Source organism: Prionailurus viverrinus, chromosome B4 (assembly GCF_022837055.1).
Source record: "Prionailurus viverrinus isolate Anna chromosome B4, UM_Priviv_1.0, whole genome shotgun sequence".
NCBI lineage: Eukaryota > Metazoa > Chordata > Mammalia > Carnivora > Felidae > Prionailurus > Prionailurus viverrinus.
This window is the reverse complement of record NC_062567.1, coordinates 12635743-12650961: the sequence shown is the minus strand read 5'-3', so window position 1 is coordinate 12650961 and position 15219 is coordinate 12635743. Positions and strand designations below refer to the sequence as shown.

General features: G+C 38.5%; 1 protein-coding gene across 1 annotated transcript in view; it reads left to right on the top strand.

Annotated features, from left to right (window-relative positions):
• The window catches only part of CUBN (cubilin), a 283623-nt gene that overhangs the window by 219808 nt on the left and 48596 nt on the right, over positions 1-15219 (top strand). The window contains exons 55-56 of the mRNA XM_047868193.1: positions 4304-4460; positions 6996-7145. Coding sequence (XP_047724149.1) covers positions 4304-4460; positions 6996-7145 — 307 coding nt within the window. The remainder of the gene's footprint in view (positions 1-4303; positions 4461-6995; positions 7146-15219) is intronic.

Genomic DNA, 15219 nt, shown 5'->3' with positions numbered 1-15219 from the left:
GAAAGATTTGTACAGATATTTCACTACGGAGGATATACAGATGGTAAATAGACAATGGAAAGATGTCCAACATCACTAGCCATTAGGAAAAATGAGAATTAAAGCCCCAAGGAGATATTGCGACACACTTTTCAGAATGCCTGAAATAAAGAGTAGTCACAACACTGAATCCTGGCAAGGTGGCGGAGAAGCTGTCATCACTTACGCATTGCTAGCGGGAATGTAAAATGGTACAGCCACTCAGAAAATGGTTCAGCAGTTTCTTATAAAACTAAACATGTACTTGCTGTAAGATCCAGCAACTGCCCTCTTAGACATCTATCCCAGAGGAATGAAAACTGTGTTGACATAAAAACCTGTATACAAATGTTCATTTCAGCTTTATTTGTAATAGCCAAAAATTGAAATCAGTGCACATGTCCTTCAACAGGTGAATGGCCAAGCTGTCACATACCTACCAGGGAATGCAAGTCCTCAGTAAAAGCAAACCAACCACTGACCCACTAACCATTTGGACAGATAACCATTGGGGCAGGTGAAAATAGCCAATACCCAAAGGTTACATACTCTTTTGTTCAATTTATATAACATTTTCAAAATAACAATACTTGAAAATGAATGACAGCCGTAGGTTAGAAAGATGTGGGTGTGGGAGCAAATTGTATATGATTATAAAAGGGCAACTCTAGGAACCCTTATGGTGTTGGGATTATTCATCATCTTGAATGTGTGGTACATAACTGAACACACACACGCGCACACACACGCATACACACACACATATGAGTATAAGTAAAATTGAGAAGTTGAGTAAGATCAGTGGACCATATCAACATCAACATCCTGGTTATGATATTATACTCTAATTTTGCAAGATGTCAAGGTTGAGGGTCACTGGGAAATGTGTACAAGAGATTTCTCTAGATCATAGCTTATAACTGCATGTGAATCTGTAGGTATCTTAATAGGCAATAATTTTGTTTAAGTTTATTTACTTTGAGAGAGACAGAGACAGTGGAGTGGGGGAGAGGCAGAGAGAGAGAGGGAGAGAAAGAGAACCCCAACCAGCCTCCACGCTGCCCGCACAGAGCCCGATACAGGGCTCAAACTCACAAAACAGCGAGATCATGATCTGAGCTGAACCAAGAGTTGGACACTTTCCTGACTGAACCACCCAGGCACCCCAGTAAGGAATATTTTTTTTAAAAAACTACTTGAATGATAAGATATCATGTACAGCCAGTTGGAGTTATACAAACCTTAACAAAAGTCAGAAAGTTTTTGACTTAATGATAGCTCTGTGACATTCTGTAGATCCAATATGGTTTTGATGAGTCCTGGGTCATCTGGGCAATGAAATGAGCTCTTGACTGACAAGGCAGCAATGAATATTGAATAACTCTTTGCCATTATTATCATTACAACACTTACGTCCCTGGGCCAAAAGGTAGGATGTCAGATCCATAATTAATGGCTTCGGGAAAGTATAAGCCCTTGATCATTCTTGAAGTTCTTAATTAAAACACTTGAGATTCTTTATAAAAAGTTTTATCTGTCACTTTGCCTTTTTAGTAATACTGTAAAAATAGTGCATGCAAATCTCTCTCTCTCTCATTAAGTCATATTTATAATTTTTAAACATGTGAATAGAAAAGTTCTGTATACTATTTTCCTGGATAGTAAAGGGGCATCTTAAAGGATATATTACAGAAATTTGGAAGTGTGTGATTCTTTCCTGATGATTTAAAACTTTTTTTTAATGTTTATTTTTGAGAGAGAGGGAGAGAGGGAGGGGGGAGAGAATGAGTGGGGGAGGGGCAGAGAGAGTAGGAGACACAGAATCTGAAGCAGGTTCCAGGCTCTGAGCTGTCAGCCCAGAGTCTGACATGGGGCTCAAACTCACAAATCGCAAGATCATGACCTGAGCTGAAGTTGGACGCTTAACTGACTGAGCCACCCAGGCACCCCCTCCTGATGCTTTTTTTGATTTTAGATATTTGGCAGAATATCTGTGCCTTTGTTCTTAGTAACTCCCATGACAGACACCTTCTATATCTGATAATTGGCAACATAATTTGACTTCAGTAATGTAATTAACAGCTGGATACCCAGTGTTTGAAAATCACTGGAAATGATATGGCTTTAAAGAACTGAGAAATAGTAAATCAGTGCTATGAATCAGTTTTACTTCACACCTCTTCCTATGGACTGATCTGTCCATAGAAATAATTTTTAATGGCTTGTTATTTCTTTGCTTTCTTTGAGGAATATTCCTGAAAGTAATATGTTCTAAATGAATAATTTCATTCATATAATTTGATATGAAGAAAATGTTGAATAGTCAAGTAAGACTAATCCAAACCCATTTACCTTCTTGGGCTAGATAATACTTAGTTGAGGGTGGGGATGGGGGTTGTCTTGTGCATTATAGGATGTTTACAGTTTCCCTGGCCCCTGGCCCCTGCCCCCTACTACGTGCCAGCCCCCACACCAAATGTTGCAATCAAAAATGCCCCCAGACACTGCCAAATGTCCCCTTGGGAGGGCACAGTTGCTCCTGGTTGAGCCTCACTCAACGAGGGGGATCTTCCCTGGTTAAACGTGTTGAATGGTCTCTTTTCCCCACTAACATATAGTTATTACCTAATACCAATATTTTCCTTGAGTCACCCAACATTTTAGTTGCTGTGATCTCTTGCCTGAACGACTGCAGAATTCTCCTGGAGGAACTCCCAGTATTCTCTCTTTTCCTCCCTCCTATTTTCCACATTGTAATGATTTTCTAAAATTTTTTTAATGTTTACTTATTTTTGAGAGAGAGACAGAGACAGAGAGACAGAGCATGAGCAGGGGAGGGGCAGAGAGAGAGAGGGAGACACAGAATCCGAAGCAGGGTCCAGGCTCTGAGCTGTTAGTACAGAGCCCAGTGCAGGGCTTGAACTCACGAGCTGTGAGATCGTGACCTGAGCCGAAGTCGGAAGCTTAACTGAACTATCCAGGCACCCTTCACATCATAATGATTTTCAAAAGTGTCCTAGAGCCTGTTTTCCACTGGCCCCTTGCCATTTTCAGGACCTTAGCCTGGAGGCTTGCAGGGACTCTGCAACCCTCCTTACTCCTCATTCAGTTTGCTTTAGGTTCCTTGAAATAGCCCCGCCCCTTCCTGTCACAGGTGCTTCTTCAGGCAGTGACACCCTCCCCAACCCAGGTGAAGCCCCCTGTTATATACTCTAGCTAGCTCCATGACATCTCCTTTCACGGTTGGAACTCTGCATTGGAAGTGATTCTATGGGGGCAGCTGGATGGCTCAGTGAGTTGTGTCCAACCTCAGCTCAGGTGATGATCTCACGGTTAGTGAGTTCGAGCCCTGTATTGGGCTCTGTGCCAGTTTGGATCCTGAAGCCTGCTTCAGTGTTTCCCTCTCTCTACACCCCTACCCCGCTCATGTTCTCTCTCTCTCTCTCTCTCTCTCTCTCTCTCTCAAAAATAAATAAACATTTAAAATTTTTTTTAAATGATTCTATGATTACTATTTTTCTCTGGTTAGGCTGGTTAGGATTGGCTCAATTTGGAATTTTAATGCTCACAATTTATTCCTCAGCAACGACTTTTCTCATGGGTTCAAATCTGAATTACTCCTTTTAGAGTGGCCAGACCAATGAAATGACAGCCTAAGTCCACTTGGGAGTTAGGAACCCAGTTTTCGGTAAATAGCACCTCGAGGCCGAATCTCACCCTTTCTTCAAAATGAACCTTAAAGGTGAACACTGCCAGGAAGTCCTCCATGATTTATTTCAGTTCATGATGATTACGTGTATACTTGAATTCATGTCCCTTTTCCTCAGGCTCTACAAATGTATTAATTTCCATGGGCTTCTTGGTACATGTCGTCTCCTTGCAGCCCACAGTCTGCCATCTACCAGGGACAAATGATAAGCCTCACAGTAGCACACATCACTGCTCTGTCTCCCTTGACACCTTATGATTTTAGCTAGATCAGGCCAATGAGGAGAAGGTAAGAAGAATATGAGTAGTGGTTGATTATTTTTTTTTTTTTAGAAATCACTGCCTAGCTACATGAAAATGGTCAGTCTCTTTGCAAGAGTCAAGAATGGGATATCTCATTAAAAAGCAACTTAAAAACACTATTCTCAAAAGAAAATATTATAGATTTGCATGTGTTTCATTTACTACCGTGTGTAGGTCTATTACACCCCGGTTCTGTGAATTTTCCAGCCTAAGCACATTAGACTATCTACAGGGGAAAACTTCAAGCATTAAGTCGTGTCTATGGCTCTGCTAGGTGTGGGCAGGAACTGAGGAAATGGACAGAGCCCTGTTAGCCTCGAGCTGTGGCAGTGTGGCTCCCGCTTCCATCATGACACCAAGAAATGCATTCACAGCCGTGTTCCAGTCTCAGGAAGCCCCGGCTCAGGGCTTCTCTGCATCCTTTGTGAGCCGTAAGTAGCCCTAAAAGCCAAACCGGGTGGCCCTCCAAAGGGTGGGGCTGCCGCAGGCAGGCGTGTGGGAGAGTGGGGGCTGAACCAGGGTTGGCTGGAACTGGGGATTCAAAGGGGAGAGGGTGGGGTGGGGTCGCCTGATCCTGATAGCGCACTCTTCTTTCAAAAACCAGTGAGAGTTGGAGCTGAATTCAATGGGAGGCCAACTGAGAGATGACGGAGAGGGCTTGAGTGCCACCAGCCAATGTCTAAAAATGACCCTAAAACCCAGTGTGGGGCAGGAATTAGGGAAGCCCAGGAGGCTGGTGATTAGTAGACAATCGGTGTGCCTAGTGAGCGGCACCCTGGCCTCCATGGAAATCACCCTGGGGCTTTTTGAACCCACTGAGTGTTGGATGGTCGGGCCTCACTTGACCCACCGGAACTCACAATTTCTACCTGTGGGGACTTGCATGTTTTCACTCTCACCCAGATGATTCTCGAAGTCAGTAAACTTTGCGTCACTTTCTTCAGGAGTTTTCCCTTCCTTCTGCGATGACTACTCACAGATCAGAGTAGTGACAAATGCAAAGGGTTTCAAGTCTGAGAAGCAGTGATGGGTGCCTGCTGGCTGCATTCAGAGGAGTAGCCACTAAACACAAACCACTGTTTCGGAACAAGTCTGATGAAAACAATTAGAGAGAGTGATGCAGTGAATAGGTATTTCAGACACGAAGGAGAGACAGTGTGGTGGAAAGGGAGGAAGGAAAGGCCGGCCCAGGCCTAATTCCGGGTCCTCCTTCGCTTGGTTCTTGTGCGTGTGTGTGTGAGTGCATGACTGTATGTTTCAATATCCGTTTAGAAGGATACTGATATTTTCGTATGTGATAGGTCAGGGAGTGATGTGGATTAACTAGTTAGTGGTTATATGCAAACAAATGTCATTTTAGTGGTGCTGATGTGAAATGTTGGGGTCTGGGAGTGAACGGTCAAGAAAGAATTCTTGAGACATCTTCGGGGCGAAAACAGTGGTTTTATTAAAGCACAGAGACAGGACTCGTAGGCAGAAAGAACTGCACTGGGGTTGTGAGGACTGACTGATTATATAGTTTCAGGCTGGGAGGACGTTAGGGATAGCTGAGTCTCTAAGGAATTTGGAAGCAAGGTTTCCAGGACCTTGAGGGGCTAGATGTTGTTAGGATAAGGTCATTTACTAATGTCTAGTAAACCCTTAGTCATGAGACCCTTCAGATGTGTATCAGTGTGCCATACGTTTGCAGGATGATTGCTAACTTATATCTTGGGGAGGGTGGTTAGAAATACAGGAAGTTTCCAAAGAGGCTATATATATATATATATATATATATATATATATATAATATTAATTATATATAATAAATATTATATTATAGTATTATTTTATATTATATTCTAAATATATACATATAAATATAAAAAATATTTATTTATTTCCTTATTTCCTTATTTATTTATTTATTTATTTATTTATTTATTTATTTATTTTGAGAGAGAGAGGGAGAGGCAGAGAGAGAGGGAGAGAGAGAGAATCCCTGTGGATTGATGTGGGGTTTGAACTCATGAACCATGAGATCATGACCTCAACTGAAACAAAGAGTTGGACACTTAAGCTTAACCAACTGAGCCACCCAGACTCCCCCAAAGAGATTTTTATATGTTAAAGGAGACTTACAGGAGGTCGGGGCTAATATCAAGCTAAGGTTACCTTTTGCCACTAGCAAAGTATTACCATTGAGGCAGATGAGTTCCTGGAGGAAGGTCACCCTGCCTGCCGTAAGTCCTTGTCAATGGGCTGCAAGTTGTAAGCAAATTTGACTTTTTTCTACATTTATTTTGCCTTTGTTTTCCACATCAGTAAGAGGATGGTTCTCTATTTCTGACACCAGGGAATCATCTATGTGAGAATTTGATAAGAATTGGCATTAGTAAATTCAACATTTTTAAAAGCAGGCATTGCTTTTGTGGCCAGATTACAATATTAATGAAAATAACATAGTTTTCTAATGTTATTATAAGATATTTTAAAACCATTAAATGGGGGCACCTGTCTAGCTCAAGTCAGTAGAACATTTTCCTTTTGATGTCAGGATCATGAGTTCAAGCCCTACATTGAACATGGAGCCTCCTTAAAAAACAGCAAACAAACAAATGAACAAAACCATGTAAGTGTACAAATCACTTCATCTGTTTTATGTCTTTATCTACATGAACCATATTCGATCTTTGCCCAGTTATCCTTTCCATATTATCTTCAAATTAAGTGATCTGCGATGGATTTTTGGTAAAATGTCTACTACCTAGCCCCAAACTCTGCAGCATTTTCTAAAACACATAGAATGTACTCATTTTGGCTGCATATGTATTTTAAAAATCAGAGCCCCATCCCCTTAGTTATTGTTTCTTTCATTTGGAATATGTCAGGAAATATGTCTCTAGAGAACTTGAGTCTTTCCCTCGCTGATAAGATCCTGCACTTGAAAACAAATGTTCTGATTATGCCTTTTTCTTCCCACATAGGATGTGGAGGTAATTTCACCAACCCTTCAGGTTACATCCTTTCTCCAAACTACCCAAAGCACTATGACAACGACATGAATTGCACCTACATCATCAAGGCTGATCCTCTGTCCCTGGTCCTGCTGACTTTTGTGTCTTTCCACTTGGAAGGTATGTTTATTCTTATGTAAATTACATTTAGATTCTTAATAAATGAATGAGTGATAAATAGAGCCAGAGGTGGTATAAATTCATCACTTGAAGGAAATGTTTAAAATGTTAGAGTATTTTGGGGGCACCTGGGTGGGTCAGTCAGTTGAGCATTCTACTCTTGATTTGGGCTCGGGTCAAGATCTCAGGATATGTGAGATCAAGCTCCGAATTGGTCTCTGCTGACAGTGTGGATTCTGCTTGAGATTCTCTCCCTCTCTCTCTCCCTTCCCTGCTCGCGGGCATGTTCTCTGTCTCTCAGAATAAATAAACATTAAAAAAATCAAATGTTAGAGTATTTTTGATGTAAACATGATTAAAATTCGATTTGGTATATTAAGACCATATGTACCATTCTATATATTCCATCCAGATATGAAAAAAGTAACATAAGAGCTTTAAGAATGTAACAGAAGCATCATACGAATTGCTTAAAGAAAAAAAAAAGTCTTGAAAGGTAGCACATGTTAGTGATAGAGGTTTTTTTTTTAAAGATTTTTTAAAGTTTATTCTTTACAAATTAACTTTCCATTTCTAAATTATAATTAGCCTGTAGATTTGTCACGCTACCTCTGCGTAACCCAAATTTCTTTCTGTTTGGGTTAGTCTCCCATGCCCGTGAAAATCTACAGTAAGCAAAATATGCTACAGTATTCAGCATTGAGGAAATTTATGTTTCATAAAGATAAGAATGACATGTCAGTACTGCTACATTGATAAATTATACAAAGCTTCTCTCACTTTATCCTTTTTCTATGACCTCCTTTTCCCACATCTCTACAGGTTGTAAATTTTGGCACATGTGTTTGCTAAAAAATGCCAAGTATGAATTGATGCCTGTCACTTTGAAAATGGAAAATGAAGTAAAATGTATCTTTTCAGCATTTGCTGGCACAACATCTCTGTAGTATAAAAATGTGTTCACAGTATGTGAAGTATTAGGGGAAGGTAAAACAGTGTATCTAAAATGATCCAATTTTGTATTTAAAAATAACATAAGAGACCAAACAGATGAGCAAAGGGAAAGGGAAGGAAAAATAAGATAAAAATAGAGAGGATGGCAAACCATAAGAGACTCTTAAATACAGAGAACAAACTAAGGGTTGCTGGAGGGGTGTTGGGATGGGGGATGGGCTACATGGGTGATGGGCATCAAGGAGGGCACCTGTTGGGATGAGCCCTGGGTGTTGTATGTAAGTGATGAATCACTAAATTCTACTCCTGAAAAAAACATTAAAAAAATAGAAGTATTATAAGAGCAATAATAATAATAATAACATGTGTAAGGCTATAAAGCAGTACTTTAAGAGTTTACCACTATGCATAGATTTATAGGTGATATGTATTTTCTTCGTACCTTTTCTATTATTTTTATAATTGGGGAAAAGTTGTTCTAATAACAGGAGAAAAGCACGTGGCTTGGATTGTGCATTTGTTCTCATTAAATTACATAATCATAAAAATGTCATCTGCCAATATCATTTAGAATTAAAAAAAGAGACGCTGGTAGATATACCATATTCTATAGCCACAAAAACACTGCCAATGCCAATGGTATATGTTTTATGACAAAGGAACCCATACTGACCCCAAGCATCCTTGGGACCACTGGCCTGGGGTGGTGGGAGAGTGCACAGCATTTTAGAATGTATCCCGGGGCACCTGGGTGGCTCAGTCAGTTGGGCTTCTGACCTCGGCTCAGGTCCTGATCTCACAGTTCACAAGTTCAAGCCCCATTTCGAACTCTGTGCTGACATCTCGGAGCCTGGAACCTGCTTCGGGTTCTGTGTGTCCCTCTCTCTCTGCCCCTCCCCCACTCAAGCTCTGTCTCTGTCTCTTTCTCTCTCAGAAATAAATAAAAATTAAAACAAAATTAGAATATGTCTCAATGCCACGTCAACCACGTACTAGTCAGGTGACTTTGTGCAAATTAACCTTTCTTTCTCAAACTCAATTTTTTTAAAATATAAAATAGTAGTTATGAAACTCAAATAATGCTTGTAGAAGCCTATTTTGTGAATTATAATATATCAGAGTGGCCACTGTTTTGTTATTTTTGCTGTTGCCACCATTCTGGCTCTCCAGATAGAATTTAACACCAGTTGCCTAGAACAGATACTTGTTTTTCCCAGATTAAGTTATTCGCTAACCCTCACCCCATTGAAAGGTTGATTTTCTTAATAAGATGATAGGCTTATGATAATGTCTTGTGACATTTCCAGTGTTGCAGGTATTCAGCATGTTTAAGTGAGCAATTTCCGGCTATAGATTAATTGAATTATGATGATTCCCAAAAAGGGCAACATTAATCAAATTTATCTTGTAATTAGATTCTTATCACTAACCATAACAATGCTGACATTCACTGAATATCATTAACAAGCCAGATATTCATTAGCTACAGTAAAAATAACCTTCCACCTCTTCCAAAGTGAGCCTGAGGAATTCATGTTCATATGTTGTGATAAAACGGAAAGTTGTTCCCCTCAAAAAGCTGCAGGTTTGTTTTTATTATTTTATTTTATTTTATTTTATTTTATTTTATTTTATTTTATTTTATTTTATTTTATTTTATTTCGTTTCGTTTCGTTTCGTTTCGTTTCGTTTCGTTTTTTTTCAGGAGACTTAGCCTTTCTAGCTAGGCCAAAGGAACTGTTTCTGAAAGACTGTCCACATTTGTCTGAGCATTTCTGAGCCCAGCACATCAACAGAGCCCTGTTGACCTTGGCAGAGATGAGGGTTCTAGATCTACTCTTTTGGTGGGTCATTAGCATAAAAGGTAGATCTGGCAAAAATAAGATGGGCCATCCCAGACTACAAAATACAATGGGGCCATATACTTGCATGTTGTATCTCCCAAACACTGACAATTGGTTAGGGAAGGTATTGCTGTTCAGGCTAGCATACTGATTACTGCACTGTAACCTGGTGCTTTCACCATCGGGAGACTGCAAACGTTCAGTGACCTACCTTCCACTACAGGAGGTTATGTGATCTTCTGTATTATATCATATATAATCTTCTATAATATATATTCTATATAATTACTGATGAAATATAAAAATTGCAGTGAAATCAATTAAAAGTCATGGGGAAAATTTCTGTTTGAGCATTTACAAGGCAACATTTTTTTTTCCCTGAATGTCACCTCAAGATTGAAATGGCTCTTGGTATTCTTAACAGTGGTGTTAAAAGTTGTAAAATATAAAAAATGAAAACCAGGGGTGCCTGGGTGGCTCAGTTGCTTAAGTGTCTGACTTCAGCTCAGGTCGTGATCTCACGGTTCATGGGTTCAAGCCCCACATCAGGCTCTGTGCTGACATCTTGGAGCCTGGAGCCTGCTTCAGATTCTGTGTTTCCCTCTCTTTCTCTGCCCCTCCCCTGCTTGTGTTCTCTCTCTCTCTCTCAAAAATAAACATTAAAAAAATAAAATAATAAAAATTTAAAAAATAAAATTTAAAAATTTTTAAAAAGGGGCACCTGGGTGACTCAGTTAGTTGAGCATCCAACTCTTGACTTAGGCTCAGCTCATGATCCCGGGATCATGGGATTGAGCCCTGTGTTGGGCCCCATGCTGAGTGTGGAGCCAGCTTGGGATTTTCTCTTTCTCCCCTCTACCTCTGCCTGTCTGCCCTGCTCACACTCTCGCTTACTCGCGCTATCTCTTAAAAAAAAAAAAAGGCCGTAAAATAGAAGAAAATTGACAAATTCAATATGTTTCTTTTGGTCAAAAAGGAAACACCAAAAACAGACAAAAGCTAACAACAAAATGTAAGAGAGAAACTGTCAATGTTTGTACTTATTTTGGAATCAGATGTTCTTAAATAAATATTTATTTAATTTTCCCAAATATTGAATGGTGACAAAGTGTAGTTTTGTGTTTTTGTTATTCATGTGCCCAAGGAGATGCCTCGACATTGCTGGGAAGATGACAGACCATTTATTTTTATTTTTATTGATTTATTTTCTACCTTATAGATGAGATACTATAGATGAGGTACCCTATGGCAAGTGAAGGCCTTCTATTTCTTGATTTTTTTATCATTAAAATCAATTATAACATTGATTCACCTTAGTGAGAATGAAAAGTTTAAAAATTCTTAACTAAAAAATCCTAAATCTAGGCAAAATCTTTTTTCTTTTTTTTTGAAGTTTATTTATTTTGAGAGACAGAGAAAGCAAAGAAAGGGCAGAGGGAGGGAGAGAGAGTCTCTCTCCAAGCTCCAAGCTCCAGTCTCCAAGCTACTAGGAGCAATGTTGACTAGACATTGCTGCCCCCTACTTCATGTACCTTTTCCTAGAGCTCTTCACTGCTTTACTGAAAAGACTTTATCTTATCTACAGTATTAAAATAGTCCAACCCAAATGATTTTTCCCTATCTATAGTCCTCTTAGATATCTCTGCCTCTCTATCTATGGCTCTCAAGAAAAATTGCACTCTGAATCTAAATTTTACAAGTTTATACTATTTGCTGAATTACTCATCCTTGGTTTCCTTTCAGTTCTCTCCAAATTCTTGGAATCATAATGGCATTCAGAATTGAACATTTTTCTGTAATAAAGTCAGAAGAGTGTGATAAAAATTGTATTTCAATACATTGGATAGAGCCTTACCCATTTCAAACAATACAATCTCAAAGTTTTTTAGAAGGATGGAAAATAAACATCAAAACAAATCATGGAGGATTGCTTTACACTTCAGAGATTTCAGTAGTAAATATACATCAAATTATTTACTAAAGATAGAATTAAGAATGACTGGAGCTCCTTTTCTCATGATACAGGCTCTAGTCCAAGGAGAATGCATCATTCAATCTCAGGTTACCTCTTCCTGATAAGTCCTCATATGTCTAATAAATGTTACCTCTTGGCCATAAACTCAACTTGGATATTTATCTTGGTCCTTGAAGAACTTCTTCAAGCCTTGACCAAGTTCTTTTCTCTTCCTAGAAGGCGATCATGCTAGTTGCATTTAACTATATTCTATTTGAGAGGTTTGTGTATATTTTTATTGTATATTCAATTGGTTTCCCCCTATGATTATGGAGGAGTGTTTAATATTATTATCTGATAACTGTGGTCTTTGTCACCAAGAATCAGACTGTGTGGTGATGTGATAAGTAGAGTTTGAGGAAAGGATATATATGTGTGAATTACTTTATCCCCATCAAGATAGTTATATCTCATTTTCTTATACTTTACCTTGTTTATACTAACCCTTGTTATGTTCTTAGACTTCAGGTAAATTTTATAAATTCTTATATCATGTAGTGTTTGATTTTTTTTATGGATAAAATTTAGAAGGACATCCTACCTTCAAGAAATGACTGCTGGAAAGGATATAAGAATGTCTTAACCCACCAAGCAACTTGCCAAATATCATAACTTTCATAATATTGAGTCAGGCTGTGCAGATGAGCAGATTTTTTTGAATGGTTTAGTTGTTTGATACTCTCTCGCCATCTACAAAAAGATTATAAAATCCTCTCTCAACTTCCTCTGCCTCTCCCCTACCCAATGTCCTTATTGTTGAACATAGATCTTTGTGAACAGTTAATGAGTTTTGGTTGTATCTTGTTATAGATGTACCACTGCTATTTGGCAAACTTTCTAGAACTGAACTGGTTCCTTTAATTAATATTTTGGAAACATGATCAACTCTATGACACGTTTTACCTATGTTTCACAACCTTTCCATAATTTTCTAAGACAACCACCACTGTGATAGTCTATATCATTAGGTCAACAACTTAAAAACTAACTCTTTAATACTTAACAGATATCTGCATAGCAAACTATTGCATCAAAGTGGAACCAAGCTTTTAATGTAGCATTGGCAATATTTCCTTTCATTCTGTGATTTTGCTATTATAACTTTATATATTGTTGATGGCTAAAGATATTTTTAAGCTAATGCATAATATTTTTTGATTCTCAAACTCACCTACTCTGAATTTTTAAAATTCCAATAAAGATTTTGGTGGCTTGAGCACAAATTAAGAGGTTACAATTAAGGGTACATAATCTTTCAGAATTCAAACTATGCATCTGACTTTAATGTATTTCTTTTTTTGTCCTATTTTCCCAACAACATATTGCTTCTATTTATATGGTATTGTCATGGAGTTAAGTCTTTCACATTTCTAGGAGATTTATCTCCAATTAGAAGCATTCCTATTCCAGGATTTCCAAAATGAAGAAATTCTTTGAGGTTAATTTAATAAATATCTTGAACTCATACTCAAGATTAAAGTTGGGTAGAAACATAGCTAGGGAGCCAAATGTCCTCCATCAATTTTTTCTCTAAGATAATACATCTGAAAAGGAGAGGGGTATTTTTAATATACAGATATGTAAAAGAAAATGCATTTATCAAGCTTATTTCAGTTAGAAGTGGTAGATGATCTTCAGGTTAGCATTGATACAGAGTTTATAGGAAGAATGGTGGGCTATCTTCTCTCATAAATGGGAGGTTTAAAAATAAGAAGGGAGTTACGGGCTTCCAGAACAAGCGGAAGCAGGAACAAGAATCCTTCAGAATGCTCTTTTTCCTTCCCACTCCCGCCCCACCCCCATCTCTTTTTGTTGCTTTCCCCACGACAACTTCATTTTCTCTTACCGCGGCGGAACTTCTGTCACATGTCAGGAGACAGCTGCTGATGTTTTCCAAGTTGAACATCTGTGGCTTCTACTATTGACTCCCTCTTACCTAGTTACAGTTTGAACACACCTGATTGGTCTAGATTGGGTCCGACATCCTATCTTGAAGTAATCAATCTATCAACAGTGCTCAGGATAGTGGGATTCTATAAAAATAATAACAATGATTATGATTATGATAGTCCCTGGAATTATAATTTCTGACCCAGCAATTCCACTCTTAGGTATTTATCCAAAAGAAATAGAGATTTGAGACCATGCTGGTGTCCAGAATATGAAAGAACTCTTACAGGTCAACAATAATAGATGTATGACCTAATTTTAAAATGGCAAAGGGTCTGAATAGACATTTCTTCAAAGAGAGTATGCAAAGAGAGTATCCAATAAGCACATGAAAAGATGCTTAGTGTCATTAGTCATAGGGAAATGCAAATCAACACCATAATGAGCTATTACTTTGTACCCACTAGGATAGCTAAATAAAGACAGACAATAACAAGTGTTGGTGAGGGGGTGGGAAACTGGAACCCTCATATAGTGCTGGTGGGGTGGTAAAATGGTGTAGCATCTTTGGAAAATAGTCAGGTCCTAAAAATCTTAAACAGAGAGTTACTATGAGTCGTCAATTCTAGTCCTGCTTAAATACCCAAGGGAATTGAAGCCATATGTCCACACAAAACCTTGTACATGAGTGTTCACTGCAGCATGATTCATAATAGCCAAAAGGTAGAAACAGACCAAATGTCCACTAATTGCTGAATGGATAAACAAACTGTGGTCTATCCATGTAATGGAATACTACTCAGCCTTGGAAGGAATGAAATACCAACACATGCTGCAACATGGATGAAACGCAAAAACATCACGTTGAGTAAAAGCAGCCAGTGACAAAAGATTGCATATGACACAATTCTCTTTATGTGAAATGTCCAGAGTGGACAAATCCATACAGATTGCAAGTAGGTTCATGGTTGCCTAGGGTTGGGAGAGCAGTAAAGAGGGAGGGGTAAATGGGCAGTGATTATTAATGGGGCAGAGTTTATCTCCAGGAGAATGCAAATGTAGAACTGGGGACAATGTTAGATACCTCAGTTGCCGTGGTACTGTAAGTTAAAAACACCTTTCCAAGGGGCCACTTGATAAACCTAAAAAGAACCTTACCTTTGTACCAGTAACCCAACTTCTAAAAACATATCCTAATGACATAATGAGAAACTTCAGCAAATATCTATGTACAAGAGTGTTTGTTTCAACAGTATTTTTAATCAAAATAAGGTGGAAAAGATAGAATTAGCAAGCAATGGAGGATTAATTGAACTTAATATGGTACATCTATATGTTAGAGTTTTACGTATGCATTAAATTCAATGTTTTA